Here is an 18,767-nt window from a genome sequence, read left to right as displayed (position 1 = left end):
ATTTAATACGATTTATAATAATAAACATAATATTGTATTTAATATAATTATTACTAACACAAATTGTAAATGAGAATCATTAATATTAGCTCTTAAGGTAATCGTAATACTACGTAAACCTAAACCGATCTTATGGCATGATTAAATCTTTAATCAACCTATATTTAATTTTAATAACTTAAATATTAGGTATATTTAAAATATTATAATATATATACCGGGTGATTCAAAATTTATGTTACAGCTATTTTTTAAGTAAAATAAATATATCTTTAAATATTCAATTTTACATTATTTTGAGTAGTAAGAAAACAATTTATTTAAAATATAACATAATAACATATTATTTATCAACTTGAAATAATGTAATATAATTTACAGCTCTTAATTGTTATTTTTTTTAAGCTTTTATTTTGTTTTATAACATGTATTTTTAGTTTTATATTCTACAGAATATTATTTGGAGTTTGTCGTATAAAAATCAAATTTTTAACTAGTAGGAAGTTCATTAATCGTGATTATTTTAAATTTAAATGATTAGATACGTGAAATAATATTTTACTGTGTATCTTTTTTTTTACTTCACTAGGCCCATTAAAATTTTAAATTGCTTTAATTAATGTATTTCTATCACCAACATTTTAAAAGTTGACCCTAAACTACCCTTAAAAGACTGTAAAAACATAAAAAAAATGTGTATCATTTTAGATTTTTCTAATTCAAATAACTTTCGTATTATATTATATTTTATTCTATTTTGTATATTTATAATGAGATGATATGGTTATGGTATTTATTTTAAATCGATTAACATATATTTTTTATTATGTTTATAGTATATATGTATAATTAGTTTAAATAGTTATTGGTTTATATACGTTACGTTAGATGATGGTTATATACGTAATTGTCACTAATCACATATTATGCCACCTTAAGAAATTTAAAAAAAAAGACGTTGAAAACATTTTTATTAATTTAATCGATACTAAAATAATATAACTATAAGTCAATTCGGAATAAAAATAAGCTTCGGCTGCGATTAGTTTACGTCGAGCGGCGTTCAGACAACACCCTTTAATCAACCTCGCCGATACAACTATATGTACGCCTGCTGTGTAGCAAAGCCACGCCAATGCGCACAAGTTCATTGCCGAACCCTGTTCTTACTCCGAATAGTGTATAATTATAATATTAATTATCCCATTAATGCTAGGAAGGTATTGCACGGTTTAGATACCAATATACATGGTGAACAAAAAGACAATTAAAAATCATATTAATTAAATTATGATTAATATGAAAACGATTATGAATTATTAGAGGTCGGCATAGGAGTGGTAGACGATCCCGTAATTGTCGATGGACTCCTGTACAAAAAACCATTGTCGGTCGATGCACCGATCCCGCTGTGTCCGTTGTAATGTAGAGGAGTGGACTCGGAGGGCCTGAAACTCGATCCGGACTGTAACACATCGCCGTCCGGTCTCCTCTGTAAGTAGTCCCGCTGCTGGTCGTTCCATCCGTTGCTGGACTGTCCCCTACAACGCGAACAAAACACTATGATCAGCATTTCGCACAGTACCGTGTTTAGGACTTTTATTAAGTTTAGTACGTCGGTATGTGTAAAAAAAATAATTTTAATATGCCAACATCGAATCTATGGCTACATCCAAATTGTCCATTTCCATAACTAAAAACTTGACATCCGAATATTGGAAAACACATTGAAAAAAAATCAAATCGCTTTGACCAATTTATACATTATCTACAAATAACATTACATGAACCAATTCGGACATTTCATAACTTCTAGATCCGATACAACTTCATCACCGCGCTTTATAATTCCTTAAAAATGTTATCATGCGTTTTCATTATGAATGATTCCAAAAAACAACTCATCCGAACAATTCATAATAATCTCAAGGTTCTGGATTCGAATTAACAATATGTATAGGAAGGTACCATCACGATTACAAGTGTAATAACAATATTCCTGCTGTCTCGTATAAATTTAACGGTCCGCTGGGCCGATGATACACACGTGTAATGAATTGACCTTTCGGGTTGGCGACCGGCGTTCGTTGGTTGTTCAACCTTTATTGTTTATGTTACGCGAAGAATCTCGTATTTGATAATAATAAAAAAAAAAAAGAACAATAATAATAGTGAAAACATATATTATTATAGTTTCGAGAATACCAGAAACCTTGCAAAGTATATACACATACCGGAATCGAGTCAAGGGGAAATAGTATACGAGTATATTATTCGAATAACATTCAACGTAATAATATTATCTTACGTAGGTTATCGTTTCTGACATCTATTCGTAACCACCATGTTTATTATTTACCATAATAAATACCAAATTCACAAAATATATCGATAAAAAAAAAAAAAACACGTTTGAAGTAATGCAATAATTACAAATTCGATGTTCACATAGATTACAATACACAATGTCAAGTGATTGTTTAATAGTGATATAAGATAATGCTAAGTAAAAATGTCTACACTCATCTAGTGAGCTATACCTGTAAAATAGCAGATACAGTCTCACGTTAAGTACTCAATATGTTTTGTCGTAACAAAAATATATTTAAATGTTGGAAAAAAGTGGTGGCCACACGCATATCTAATATATATAATATATTATATATATTATTACCTCATGGAATTAGAATAATAGTCCCAATTCGACGCGTATCCTTTTCCATAACCCGTCTGCTGTTGTGAACCATAGACTTCGTTCCCGTTCATAAACGGCCTTTCGTTGTTATATCCCGGTCTGTTGTTCATATGCGGTCTACCACCATCGTTATCTGAATAACCACTGAATTTATCAAACTCCTGTTTTTGGGAAGCGTACTCAGATGCCATATTGTTTATGGATCCCGCGTACGGTCTGAAAGATCCATAGTCAGATGTATCTCCTCCACTACCGGGTCTAGAAGATCCATACCCATCTGGACGAGAAGATCCATAATTTTCAGGTCTGGGATATCCATAACCTTCTGGTCTCTGAGATCCATAACCTTCCGGTCTCTGAGATCCATAACCTTCTGGTCTTTGAGTTCCATAACTCTCTGGTCTCGAAGAACCATAATCAGCCGGTCTATGAGTTCCGTAACTGTCTGGTCTCGAAGAACCATAATCAAACGGTTTCTGGGTTCCATAACTGTCTGGTCTCGAATTACCATGATCGACTGGTCTTACAAAACCGTTTCCGCCTGGTCTGCCATAACTCATCGAACCACCAACTACACCGTTTAATTGTTCACCAAACGAATTTTCACCCCAATGCTGAGTGGGTCGAGAAGCAATCACTGGGTATCCCGGTTTCTGAGAATCCCACGCTGGAGGTCTGGGGGTTGTAACTTCAAATCCAATTGGACGTGATGTACTCTGTACATCAATATGTGGACTAGAACCGTAATCGTGAGTGGTTGGGGAACCGTAGTCTTGCGCGTTGGTAGTACCGTAATCGTGTGTGGGTTTACCGTAATCATGTATTGGTTTATCATAACCATGCAAAGTACCATAAGGCTTGCCATGGTCGACGTTCATCGGTTTCAATCCGTAATCTTGACTTGGTTTGTTATTATAACTCTGTCCCCCGTAACCATAACCATTTCCATATGAAGTACCATAATCATTGTTGCTATTTCTGTCAATGTATTTGTACCCGTTGTTCATTTTGACCACCTCGTACGATCCCGAACCTCCCCAACCCATATAAGGTTTCTTTCTGTCCGAATTATTTTCGTAACCGGTTCCCTTGTTGTAGTAATCGTTGTCATCTTTGTCATTTGCCTGTTGCGAACCATATGCCGTGGGAGGTTTGCTTGACTCATATTTTTTCGGGCCACCAATCCATCCGGCTATTACTCCCACCTTTTTGCTGGCCTCGTCCCAGCCGATGTCTTTAGGTGGTTGGCTCTGCCAATATCCTGATTCTACTTTCACTGGATATGCTCCTTTGATACTCCACCGATCGTTGGACGGCCTATGGTAATTACTTTGCATGTGTGTTCCGTGTCTGTCGGGAATATTGGGAACAGGATACGACATTCCTTGATAATATCCACTACCACCATTACTCGAACCACTAATACTATGTCCGTAACTACCACCTCCGCTGATACCGTCTCCATAGTTACCGCCCCCTCCTATAACACCTCCATATCCACCACCACTACCACTACCAACACCACTTCCATACCCACTGCTGCCACTGACAACACTAACTTTTTTGTTGTTGTGTCTTCGTTCCCATTCTGGACTTAAATTATCGTAACCATTACCTCGGTAATTGGGATTTTTTATTTGACTGTCTACGTTATGGGCGTTGTAAATTTGAACGTGATTATCAGAAATGTGACCAGCGTAATTTGAACTTGGCATATAACCGTTGCCAGTAACATGACCGACCGAGTTATAAACATTGGGCCGACTATTCGTATGGCCGCGATTGTCATTTCCATAACCGTTACCTCGGTTATCGGAATCATAACCGGCGTATCTATTATCTGAGCCATGCATACCCATACTACCCCGATTATCCGTCATGTAACCGCTTACAGATACCCGATTGTCTGTCATGTAGCCACTGACACTAATACGATCGTTTACACTGTACATCCCATTGTCATGGGATTGTGTCGCATACTGAGATCCGGGCAATGGTGGTGGGACATTCGTACAACGGCTACAAGGATCTATAGGTTGTCGGCTGTCCCAACCGTAAGAAGATATCCCACCGCGGGTTGTCCATGTTCCGCTGGCAGTGGTCGTAGGATAATTCATCCCGCTGCCATGATCCACCGAACATCCAGCCCCAGTCGTTTTATATATAAGTTGCAGCAACAACACACAATTAACCACATAGCACGAGCTCTGAAAAATATCATTATTGTTCAATAATTATTAATATAATATATTAATGTAAACTTATTTTACGAGTTTTTAATGATTAATATATAGAAAAATAGAAATTACTATTAACCTATTGTTATTATCGTATATAAAAAAATAGAATATTTAAATAAAATCACATTGGTTAGTCACTAATAAATATTTTAGAAATTACCTATAACTCTATAAGTACCTAGGTATACTTAATATAAAAATAATTTCAGATGCATTTAATTTGAAAGTACGTACAATACGAGTAGGTATGCTTATGATTATGTTAACAAATGTAGAATACTCAAACTCTAAAAAGGAATTGATGACATATATTATAAATGGTTTTATTTAATAATGTATCTACGATATTCATTATTCATAGTAATATTGAATCATTTTAATATGTACAATATTTAAAAAAATCTTAAGGTAATTTAAACGTTGCTCATATCTCCAACTATGAATTTACTGTGCACCTTACATAATATTTCATATTTTCATTATTTTAACCATTCATTTTTTTTTTTTTTTGTAATTTATCTCTATAACGTTCATATTATTTAAATGTTTTAAACTGACGCTCTATTAATTCATAATTTTATTTAATTTTTTTTTTTTATTTGTTACACATTCTGTACATTTATTTAATTTGTTTTATAATAGTATTTCTTTTTTTTTTTCAAAATGTATATAAACCAGTTATAAATCAATAGAAACCATTACAAGATATAGTCTCATTACAACTAAATATATATTTTTAAATAATAATCAATCATATGGTTAATATAATAAACTATACAATATATATTATAAAAATATAAAAACAAAATTATGTTATTCTTAACTGTTAACAAAAAAACATTAAAAAATCAATGACTTTAAATTTAAATCTATATTCTAAAACAAATTATTAATATAATGTTATGAGTTTATAATCATATTATCATTAAAATATATACTATATAGACATAATGTTTCTTTCTTGCTATTTTAAAAACATTTTATCATATAAATAACCTAATGGTGGAACAAATTGGCTCGATTAAGATGTTCGTTGCAGTCTTATTGAAAACCTGGAACTATAACTCTGCAGCAGTATATCATAAAAAACACCTGAACTGTGAAGTATTTAATAGTATAATTTAAATATCTAATGTCAACGTCAAGATAAATGAATCATTATCTTTATAAAGAAAAAAACATTTAGTGACACAACAAGCTGTCTAAATTATTTTAAACGATTCATCTATTTCGTCATTTTAAAATTCATATGTATATTGTATACGATACAAATATTTAAAAGAAACTGAATTTATTGAACTAGTATCAAACATTGTGAGCTTAACCAATCCATACAGGCTTATTAAATTTTATAACTCAATTATAATTAAATTAAATTCGTATTATTTTAGTCATTTCGTTCGTTAATATTATCAAATACACATTTTAATTTTAGAATGGATTTCAAATATTAATATTTCAAAAAGAACATTTTATATTATAAAAAATACTTTCAAGCAAATTCTCATTTATTCTTACACATTTAATAAATTATTATGTTACATTGTTTTCTATAATTTGTAATTATACCAACCTGTTTATTTTTAAATTATATAACGACATAAATATTATATTTCTGGTATCATTTTTTATCATTAATTTCGCTTCATAAAAATGTAAATATAAGTAACGTAAGTAATTGTTTATTTAATATTAAATGCATAGTACCTACGCAGTCTTCTGTCAGATTGCAATATTATCCTCTTTGAAGAAAATAACTTTTAAATAATATCCAACACGGCATAGGTATACTAACAAGATTTTTACAAAGCCATATCCATGCCCTTGGGTTGCAACATTGTATATTTGTATCTCAAGAAAAAATGTATTATTATACAACACTAGTACTAACAATTTTTAATTCCCGTCCATACAACAAACTGTTCATTCAATTATATAGTTTTTTTTTTTTTTAACTTTTATACGATATTTAATGAATAATGATAATATATAGTTATCACACATTTATTAAAGAATTTTCAGCGTTCGCAAAAAAACATTTATTCTTTTCCGCCAACAATTATATAAATAGGAACATAACATCACACAAATAAAACAAAATAATTTATTGTTAATGAATAATGCCCATTACATAAAAATAACTAATTATTCTTATCTACGTAAAAAAGTTAGGCAATCGTCATTTAATTTTGAGAGACACATTAATATTATTTGTATACATGCTTTAATTCGTAGACCAAATGAAAAATATCTAAGCCCGTACCACCAATTTTGGGGTGTAGCTCAAATTTGATTAGAAGTAATATTTTATATTTTATTGTAAATAATTATTTATACGTAATTTAAGTTCCTTTTTGTAGTAAAATTACTAAATTACTCGTTACTTAGTTTTTTTAATACAAAAATTAATAAATTGATAATATATAAACACATTTATTATATAATACAATTTTCTGACCGTACCTAACCTTTTTGTAATAACTATTTAACAAAACAGTTTAATTTTTAATTATTATTTTAAAAAATGTATCGTTATTTAAACTAAATTTTAAAACAAAGAATAATTTCTTGAACAATTGTTGTCATCTTTAGTGCTTCAATAAACAATCTATATAAATGTATATTGTTGATTATAATTATAAAGTTAATGCATTAACCAAATAATTATTAAGCTCCAATAATATTTTTAAAATAAAGAGTAACTTAATTTGCAATGAAATTCATTTTTTTAACGATGGTAGGTACTTGACCAAATAAGAAATAACTAACAGTGATAAAAATACATGATAAAAAAAATGGGATATAAACACTGAAAATTCAAATTATTTCATAAAAATTGTTCTTAATATTGACATTTTGATAATAATGAAAATAATTCAAATTTACCTGATCACACGTGAAAACTACAAAAATCTATTAAAAAATCTCAAAAATGATTAAAGTTCGAAATATATATAGTAAAAATGTGTTTGTATTCCCCTTAAACCTACAAAAATATCATCTTAGAGCCATCGATATTACAATAAGGGTAAACATTGCAGTTGATTTGAACAGTATAATGATTATTAGCAAAAGAAAGCAAATATATTAGACATAATAATTATAACACAAAAACATAACTAAGAATACATGGCTAACACATCAGATATGGCAAAGACAAATAAGTACTTATATAATGAAATTTGCATTCAACTAATTTAAATACCTAAACTACATATAATAGTAGGTCATTAAAATAATAATAATGTATTTTAAACACAAATGGAATCAAAAATATAATAATACGAAGTTGTTCTTACCAAACCGTTTTATTTTGATAACCAATTTGGTTTTTTACCGAATTTCAACATATTGATGACATTGATTATGCGATATAATGTGCTATATAAATGCAGCGTTATTGACCCAATTTATTCGCTGGCGGCATTAATAAGCTACAGGATTTTTAAAAGGTCTGCTCTCGTTTGTTATTTAAAAAATAATAATAGTAATAGTATTTCCGAGAGAGTAATATATTATAGCTACTGCTTACACATTTTTGTCGGTTATTTTCCAAATTCATTAAATCCACAGCGTCAGACTTAATGTATTCGTAAAAAGGAAATTACCGTTAAAGCGTAATTTCACGCGACTAACACAAACACAGACTCAATAGCTAACTTAATAACGTATTTATTATAATAAAGTGACGCTCTCTCAAAATATTGACTATGCATACTGATTAGTTTATAATATCTCAGACAACCATTCAATTGAAACAATGTCTTCACACTGCCGCCGTTGAATATTTATAACGAAACAATTCGCGGTGGTTGCAGTGTTGCAAATTATAATTGCACGTTTATAAGATAGAAAAAGAATATGTTAAAAATGAAATTGTAGTTCATCTTTGTCGATGACGAGATCCAAAACGAACATTTCGTAAAAGCAAAGACAACGGATTATTCTATTCAATGGCCAATTCGAGCACTAATCAACGCTACTTGAGTGCGCAGATCTCCACAATCGATTATTATTAGCATTGTCACCGCCATAATTTCATTTCATAACCTAATAATATTACCATCATTACGATTAATACCGACAGGTACCTCTGGTATACCATTGCAATATTGCGTACAGCAAAATAAATTAGTAATGATCGACTACACACCGTGGCAATGGTACATGACTAGGTAATCACGATTATAGTAATAATATAATATTGCCCACGTCGTTACAGTTAACCATCGCAAGGTTCGTGACATATTAATATACAACACACACGCCACATGCATAGTATAATAATATAATTTCGTCCGTACGCGACAATGACCCGATCTGGTTCAAAGATTACTGGTCGAATATTTCACCTCTTTGTTTCGTCTCTAATTGTTGAGCAATTTCCTTCCTATTTGTTTATCTTTTTTAGAAAATTTACAAAAAGACAATGCTTTCGTCCTTGAAGTGGTTCGTAAATCGCAACTGATTTGAGTTTTGTTTTATTTAAGGATTAACGACGCGGTCTAGCGCAATCCGCGCGCTGCACAAGACGCATTTTTTGGTTTGATTTTATTAATCAGCAATAATGATTATGGTTATACCTAAAAGCACTTAGGCATAAGAAGCAACGATCTACGGTTTATAATACTCAAGTATGAGAGCAATATAGTTGTTGAAACGAATACAAATTACAATGTTTATAATATTACAACAAAAAATCCAGCATTATTGTTGCAGTTTTAAAAATTGATAATACTTTCTATTGCAATCGTAATAACAATCCTGTACACGCAGTCACACGGGTCACAGACACCATCGAGTAATTGAGTAATACTCGAAAGTATTTAATATATGTAGGTATATTAATACATTGCCGCAAAGACGCTGAAATTAGGTACAGGACACAGGTCCATAATTTTACAGTAATAATGAATAAATGTGAAATGTAGTGGAAGTTGATAGTCATAGGATGGGTGATAAACAATTATGAATTTATTACCTAATAATAATTCCAGGATTATCAAAATTTTTATATCATCTGCAGTAAAATCAATGTTTATACGTCTTATATCTAAAACACCACGTAATGGTCATTACTAATGACTAATTATTGTAATATATATATGTGTGTGTATTTTTTTTTCAAATCAAATATTGATTGCAATATATCAGTATATTACTATTAACGTTAAAATTTTGAAATTTTTTCCAAATTAAATTTTGTTAATGGATTTTTTCCCCTATTATATAATAGGGAATAATAAATACAGAAGTATATACCTTATATCGCATATTGACTACTCAATATACGGTGTCTGTATTGACACAAAGTTGAAATTATTAAAATATATTGTTCTACTGTGTGTTATGTATTATGACGTTAAAAGCTTTCCTTTTAGAGCAACGGAGTTAATGAGATTATATGAGAATGAACAGTTTTAATTTGAACTTAGAACGTTCTTGATTATTGTTTTTGCTGTAGCTGTTTTATGCGAGCATACTACGTCTGAAACCTGTGTTGCGTACCTATATTATAATATTATAATATAATATAAATTGTAGCGTGCGTATTTTATAATTATAAAGGTCAACTGATGGAATTGGCATCCAAAAACGACAAAACGTTCGTGTTTATATTGTATATTTTATTTAAACAGTTTATTTTTTAAGTATTTACAATTAATATATTTATAAAGAAACAGTATATTATAATTTATAACTAATAAGACTGTAATAAGAATGTATTACGTCATATTACTGTTGGTAAAATCCATCTTACACTTTAATGTGATAAATTTAGTCTATTTTTTATTAATCAAATGGATGTTAGTTGATAAAATTAAAACAAATTTAAAAGCCTAGTTAGGATCTTAAGATTAACAATTTTGCGTTAAACATTGTTTAATTATGGAATTCGTAAAATTCGTGAGTAATGAAACTTGGATATTCTTATTAATTGTTTTATTTAATTTATTTATCTACAATATCTGTTTATATTTCATGCTTTTTGTGTAATATATATATATATATATATTACCCTTAGCATAGAAAAATACAAAATATACAATATACAATATTTTAAAACACCAAATGTATTTAAAGAATTAAATATTAATACCCATACTTGATCTATACAATTTCAATAAATACATTATAGCACCGTATATACACTATAGTTTGATAATTATTACTATTATTTTTTAGGGGGGGGGGTTAAAGTATCAAAAGTTTACTCTTTCTAAAATAGTACGCAATATTTAAATATCTGCTTTCCATTTGTTTCAGTCCTAAAAGAATATAAAATAAATAGATTTACTAAACCAATTTAGTTTATATTAGACTGTCACCTCTTCGTCAACATAACGGCAAATTCTATTAATTCAACACTAATTTACAATTGTTAAATTGATAAATAACAAAATATTGATAATACTTCGTTAACATATAAGATGTTTTCCTTAAAACTAATAATATTTATTTTTAGGAAACTTGAATTATGATATCCAATAACATTGACTATAGGAAAAGTAGCAATGATGTAAAGATTGATTGCAATGTGTTTATTGTAATAAGCTATTGATCTTAAATCATTTTGTTATAAAATTAAGTACTATTTTTCATTAATTAAACATCATAATTATGCGTGAAAATGAAGACATTATCTTTCGTTGTTTCTAAGTCAGTTGAAAACAAAATAAAATATTTTTTTCTTTATTTTAAAGAAAATTGATTAATGAAATCAATGGATTTGCTAAAATTTGATTGTATATTTTTATTCTTAAATTAAAGAAAATATTTTTAAACTGATTTTGTTATCTTTGAAGTGATGAAATTTGTCATACATTTTAAGAAAATAGTAAAATATTAAATTAATGGAATGAAATCATAGAAATTAAAACCGATTTTTTTCTGATTGTACATTTATTACAAAAAAAAAATCACGAGACTTTTTAATATAAATTAGATTATGTGGTACGGACTAAACAGACTATAGGGAGCTAATATTTGTAACAATAAAAATATTTAAATTTGAGACAACACTTTAAGGCTCTTATTTATTGATATAATGCACAATAGTATTAATCATTAGGTACCATTAACTTATATTAGAAACAATACAAAAATTAATAGAATGTATAAAATTGGCGACCAATCCAATTTCGCATTCGAGGAATGTCATTTTTTTCCTGATATTAAACAATATTATCTATATCTATACTAGGTACTTAATCGAGGAAAAAAAACTTTAATACGTTTCAATAATAGAATATAAAATAAAATAAAATAAAACACTCCTCAATATTATACATGCAGTCGATAACAACTGTTTAATTTATAACAAAACGAGGAATTTTTATTTTTATAATAACATGTATTCAAATTAAAGATGCAATAATATTTTAAAAATATTTCAAAAAGAACGTTATTAATCTGTCTCTACATAAACCTATATATTTATTCAACCGTTTTAATAAAAAAAAAAACAATGAAAACATTTTTTTTCAATACAATTCACCCTCCGAGTATAGCATTGAATTTAGCAACCTCCGATTGCATAAAATATGATAAAATATAACCATCAACTAAATATACACCTAAAAACATCACATAACTTAAATTTAAATCTGAATTAACAATAACTGTGAGACGCAGTGTTTGTATATTAAAAAAAATCAAGGACAGTCGCTTTGCTGTATACTTAGTATGTATCATTGTACAGTAGACCACTGTAATAGATATGCTAATTTAACATACAATGCTCAATCATTGAATGCGACAATTTTGAACGGAGACGGTTTGTCAACCTATATTCTATATTTTTAAGGATATTTTATTTAATATTTATATTGAAACATTTGCTATTTATTTTTCTACTGATATAATACTGTTGGTTAAATTATTTTTGTCACAAAAATATCTCATAATAATATATTTTATAGTAGTTAATAAAATCTATAATAATATTAGCAATCACATGTCAAGGCCGTATTTAAAAAATTTGCACCCACAAAATAACCACCCAATTATACAAATAAAAATAAATTTATTATATATAAAAAAACAATTCTTATATCTAATGAAATTAATTTAAATCAATAAAAAATTACGACAAAAAGTTTTAATTTTCTTCATGGATTATGACTGAGTATATTACTGAATTATATTATTACCATAATTGATGGTTGGTTGAGGTTAAACCACTTTCGAAGTTTAATACGGCTAAGGCATTTTTACTAATGATATATCTACTCGTAATTACAAAATTATAAGTTTTGGTAACAAATTAGATGAACAATATTATTAATTTAATTAAATCACATGTTAATTGTGAATAAATCAAAAATTTAAAATGCCTACAAATAGCACGAAAAAATTCAAACATTTTTTAAGAAAGTAGCATTATCTTCAAGCAATTTTAAAATAACTAATTATTTTTCACAGTTATTTGTTTTTGAATTACAATAAAAAAAAAATCCGATTTTGACAAAACTAATTTTACGTAATTTCGTAATTTGCCTTTTGTTTTACCTCTATATAGATACCAAATGAATCAAATTTTCTACCTAAAATCAATCTTAAAGTTGATGAATAAATAATTTTCAAGTGAATTTAGACACAAAAAACAATTATTTTTAAGCCAATACATCTTATCAGCCTACTTAGAATTTAAAGTATGGTGTATGAAAACGACTTGATATTTTTTTACCACAATCTTGTCTGACATTTGCTGCACTGATAAGTTACAATCGAAATAACTACAAAAACAGTTACAATAAACACCACTTTCATTGTTTAATGTATACGGCCTATGCGCCAAAAAAAACAATATAAAATAACTGTGTAATAGGATTATAAAGACTATGAAGACAAATTTATACATTAATTTATTTATCGCCAAGTTATTTTGTTTATTTTATTTTAATTAAAATCATATAGATTTTTTCCTTTAATATTATTAAAACAAAAACTGTTTTATATCTTATACACCACAACTGCCCACTGTGTTTTGGTTATTCTACAATATCCAGGAAAACCGTATAATTTTCCATATTGTCCATTAAAATTATACATTGTATTACAACGTTCATTAATTCACTTTTTGACGATAACATATATAGATTTTTAGAATGTTAGAATGTAAGATGTTTATATTATATCTAGAAATTATTTTTTCAATGCATAATATTATCAATATGTAGATTTTAAAGAATTTTGAATAAAAAGTCTTCGTCTTTAACTTATCATTTTACATTACAAAGAAATTAAAATGACACCCACGCCTTGATTTACAGTTTATATACTAATAATAATTGAAGCTATAATTTGCTACATATTATGTACATTTTAGTCTTATTTAAAATTAAAAAGAATTTGAGATGGTTAGAATTTTTTAAGAAGTTATTAATATATACATTTTATATATTAAATAAATATAAATATAAAAATCCAATCTAGGACTAAATTCGTGTAAAATTTACAATGAAAAGGTTTGGTTATCGTTCGAAATATCAAGCTTTTATCACTACAAAACACCTTTTAAATTTAAATATAAAAATGATAATAGATAGGTTATTTACCTGTAAAATAACAAAAATCAAAGTTTATACAAATTCATTATTATTGAAGAAAAAATAGGGGTGAATGTTTGATGAATTATATTATAATACTATTGCGCGATGAAAATATTTAGTAACCAATCTCTATTAACGTCTTTATTTATACTATATAGCCTAGGTAGGTAGGTACTTAATTATACATAATACAATATAATAGAATAGAATATATTATTCTGGATGTCATTCGATAAGTCGGAAATCGGAATCTAAATTACTCGTAACGTCTTTCCAAGTCTCATTGTAAAAACAAAACAAATACAAAACGCATTATAAGTTTGACCAAAGGAAACTTCAAATTCGACCACGGCTTATTACTTGTGTGTATACAATATACCAATAGCAGGATTCCGATGGTCGTTTCGGACGACACAGATTTCAACGACTATTTTTATACTTAGTACGTAACTAGTTACCCGAATACTGAACTCGAAAGATAATATAGCGTTCCATATTTATACATATACATACATATGTATTTATTTTATGTCCAATTCCTATACTTACTATCTCAAACCTAATCAAACATTTTAAAACAAAATCTCAAATAAACATTCCGAAAACTATAATAATATAATACTGATTTCGTAGCCAGTTTTAAGAAAAATCGTGAAAGATTCAGTCGACTATATAGGTACATGTAGTATATTAATAATTGCCACTGCCCACTGTTATCCATGATCTAGCCACCTATCCAGTTTTGATTAAATATTTATTTAAATAATGTATACATTTAATTTTATTACTTATAACTTATAATGTTTTCAGTTTTTGTACAAAAAACACGTCGTTGAAAACATTATTATAAAGGCAGATGATTCGCGTTAGATTGACCACACGTAATAATGGTTCCTATTTGCGTAGATACTCATAGTTTTGCAATTTCTTTGACAATTATAATTATGATGTACGAAAATGAAATCTTCTGCAGCGAAACACAGAGATTAATTGGTTAAGTCAGGGTAAGGTAATTGATCAATACTGGGCTTAAGAGAGCTTCATCCCCCTTTCCTCAAAAAAAAAAAAAAAAAAAAATACAAATATCTTAAAATATCATAAAACATCTTAAATTAACAAGGATTAAAGTTAATCAAATCCAGAGCCACGTTGTCCAAACGTACTAAAAGGTGTAGAGGACAATAATTATAAAGGTAATTAGTGGTAGAGAAGTGTAATAAAAGGAGTGGAATATCTTAATTGACGAGAAAGCACCTTAAAGTTGATAACCACTAACAAAGTAGGTGAACTTTTTATTTTTTTTTTAAACAAAAAGGATCAAAAAATACAAAAAATCAAGCACTCTATTACAGACTTAGAAATTTTTGATTATTTCAAGTTTAGTAGGATTTACAAAAATCCTCTTTCGCCAACTTTTCTGAAAACCTGCTTACTTCCTAAGCCTCGAGATAGAATAGCCCATAAAAAATAACAATCAAACCATCTACAATAGGAGTCATCAACCTTTTCCAACAAGGCAACAAATGAGCTCTATATTAAACGTTTTAAGTATCAAGTATTCAAGAGACCAACCACTATTTATTCCGGTATATTAACAAGTTAACGACCCCTGATCTACAGGTTTTCATCGGAGTTTTCCGCACGATTTTATAATACTATATAATCAATAATTCAAATTAATCGCACGAATATTATTATATTGTACAGATATCGAGTACATAAAATTATATAACACAATAATTGTAATAAGACTTACACTTCGCAGCCACTTGACGTACATGATGATGACGGCAAAGATGTAGATACGAAATAATACGCGGATGGGCGACTATAATATTATATAATATGGTGAACGAGCGATCGCCGGCGACGTACTGGTTCTGCGATGTACAAGCACAGACTTTGAGGCAATGCTAATATTCGCAATTAATTCTTATGTGTGTGTGTGTGTGTGAAGAAAATGCGAAAGACTACATACATATGTATATATATATATATATATACACGCGACCAAGACTTATAGGACTAAGACGATGACGAGTGGGCATTGCCGTAACGGTTCAGGTGGTACGGTGGCCTCGGCGGTCGTCGTTTCTTCGTCTTGGCCGTTTCCTCGGAGGCCCGCGCGTCCGCTCGGCACAACGGCACAGCACACTGCACATTATAATATTCTGCACTGCCGGATGATAATTACCGGTCTGCCGCTGCTGCGGGTCTGTCGTTCTCGTAATATTCGTGTCCGCCATAATAATAATATAATCTTCAAACATTATAATATCTGAGTATACCGACGGCAATGGCCGAAAAGCGAACGCATTGTTAATAATATCATACGAATTACTAAAAAAAAAAAAACATACGGAGGTATATTATGAATTTAAAAACCATATAGGTAGGTACACCGCGCTTGCGCCGGATATACGCAGTAAGTATTACCCGCATCGCGATCCGCGTATGTATTATAGTACACTATACGTTATAATAAAATAGTAATAACCTATTGGTATGATACCATTCGACCGAGGTATAAACAACCGATACCGCATATGTACCCGCTATTGTCTGTGTACCGCGTATGAACCGGAAAAATCTGATGTGGCCAATAGCGTACCACGATGTCGCGTGGCTTTAAGTACTATTAGCCCATAGCCGAACGTATAAAGAATCTGATCGCCGTAGAAACTCATAACTGGGGCTGAAAATGTAAAGCCCTGATATTCCAAAATAAATTTTGAATCAAGCAATATATTTTTTTTAAATTTAAAAAAAAGTTTTGTAGAACTGCAGCAAGATGTCAAGTCATTCGCGTAAACTTTTAATCAGAAAAAAAAGATTTACTCCCGACTAGTTTTTCGTCACCACACGTAATCTCTATTTTTACATAGTACCTATTCCTTTGAAAAATTACGATTAATTGTTTTTGATTTAGTAAAAACTGTATTAACACAGTACAAAATTTATTTTTAAAGAAAAATCTTAAATTTTTAATGCTAAATAACCTAAAATCCTAAAATTCTTTAAATAATGAAAAAATTACCATAAAATTAAAAATTTTCAAAAATTACACAGTAAAAACCTCTTATTCAAATTTAAAGTAGGTACATTAAATGTATATGTTAAAAAGGGAGTATCGCGTAGCTAACTTTGAAAAACAATGTGAAGTGCATCGAAATCTTAACCCTATTATACATACATATATTACTAATGTAACAATCGAGTAAATTCATAACATGGTCAGTTCGTTTTAATCGCAATATCACGACCATCACAATGGAATACTGCACATAAATTGTCACACCTGCATAATACAGTGATTTATATCACTAATCGTTATAATAATTAGCCATAAAATGTTATCGAATATAATGTCCTATTAAGTCATTGAATGAAACGTATTTATTTAATGTCATATAAATTCTAAATGTATCTATATTTTATACTTCTATCTAAGTATATCACAAAACCATGATTATTAATCATTTATTCTTCGTTTTTATTAACGACAGTGGCGTGTAGTGATAGATTTTTTCTTAAAAAGCAATTAACTTATATCATTTTGATTGAAATAAGATTAATATTAATCCACACATATTATTATTTTGGAGTGTTTTGTCTAGAAAACTGTTATTGGAAATAAATTGCATTTTATACATATTACAATAAAATAATCAGTTAGATACCCCAAAAAAATGCCTCCAATACCAATTTATGGGGTAAGGGGTGAATATTATGTAAAATTTACAAAAGTTGCGTCCCCTTATCACAAACTAGACCCAATTATTTCACCGATAAGCTGATGCAATAAGCTGTTTCTGCACGAGCACGCTACGCAAAGTTCAGTAAACGATTATATGCAAGACACTGAGAGAATATATTACGCGCAAATTTTCCACGATACTGTTGGCAGTATTTCTGCTCTAAGCCGCCGGAACCGTGGTATATCGACCTTCCCGAATCTCGTAGTTCTCGATGCGTATTATTCGCACGCGTGCAAACGGTACTATTATACATATTATTATTACATGTACCGTACGGTGCGTATGATTCAACTCCGAGACAGATGCTAGTCCTAGTCGGTAGTGCGATAGCGCTCGAATGTATTCACAACTTTCGATGATCATGTCGTCACGGGACCAGGTTTAGATCTAGAGTACCTAGGCTATAAGCTATAGTGGCGCCGCAGCCGGCGAAACTCTCGATCCTTCTTTTAGATATAATTGTTTTCTGTGAATTCAATTTACCATTTACTAGAGTTTATTCTATAATATATAATAATAT

The 18,767-nt window shown here is 29.3% G+C and overlaps 1 protein-coding gene across 1 annotated transcript; it reads right to left on the bottom strand.

Annotated features, from left to right (window-relative positions):
- Positions 1 to 547: 547 nt before the first annotated feature.
- LOC113560861 (TATA-binding protein-associated factor 2N-like) lies at positions 548 to 16,374 on the bottom strand. Its single transcript, XM_026966970.1, has 3 exons — positions 16,246 to 16,374; positions 2,675 to 4,902; positions 548 to 1,541 (listed from the first exon to the last, which is right to left on the bottom strand). The coding sequence occupies exons 1-3, from the start codon at positions 16,267 to 16,269 to the stop codon at positions 1,310 to 1,312; spliced, it is 2,484 nt and encodes an 827-aa protein (XP_026822771.1). The 5' UTR covers positions 16,270 to 16,374; the 3' UTR covers positions 548 to 1,309.
- Positions 16,375 to 18,767: the final 2,393 nt, after the last annotated feature.

This window comes from Rhopalosiphum maidis, chromosome 4 (assembly GCF_003676215.2).
Source record: "Rhopalosiphum maidis isolate BTI-1 chromosome 4, ASM367621v3, whole genome shotgun sequence".
Taxonomy (NCBI): domain Eukaryota; kingdom Metazoa; phylum Arthropoda; class Insecta; order Hemiptera; family Aphididae; genus Rhopalosiphum; species Rhopalosiphum maidis.
This window is presented reverse-complemented; position numbering and strand designations above follow the sequence as displayed.

Bases quoted from the DNA above. Each gene is read 5' to 3' on its own strand.
- LOC113560861 (XM_026966970.1), bottom strand. From the start codon at position 16,269: ATGTACGTCAAGTGGCTGCGAAGT. The intron at 4,903-16,245 runs GTAAGTCTTATT...GATATTTTTCAG, and splicing joins ACGTCAAGTGGCTGCGAAGT to AGCTCGTGCTATGTGGTTAA. The intron at 1,542-2,674 runs GTAATAATATAT...TTCGCGTTGTAG, and splicing joins TATTATTCTAATTCCATGAG to GGGACAGTCCAGCAACGGAT.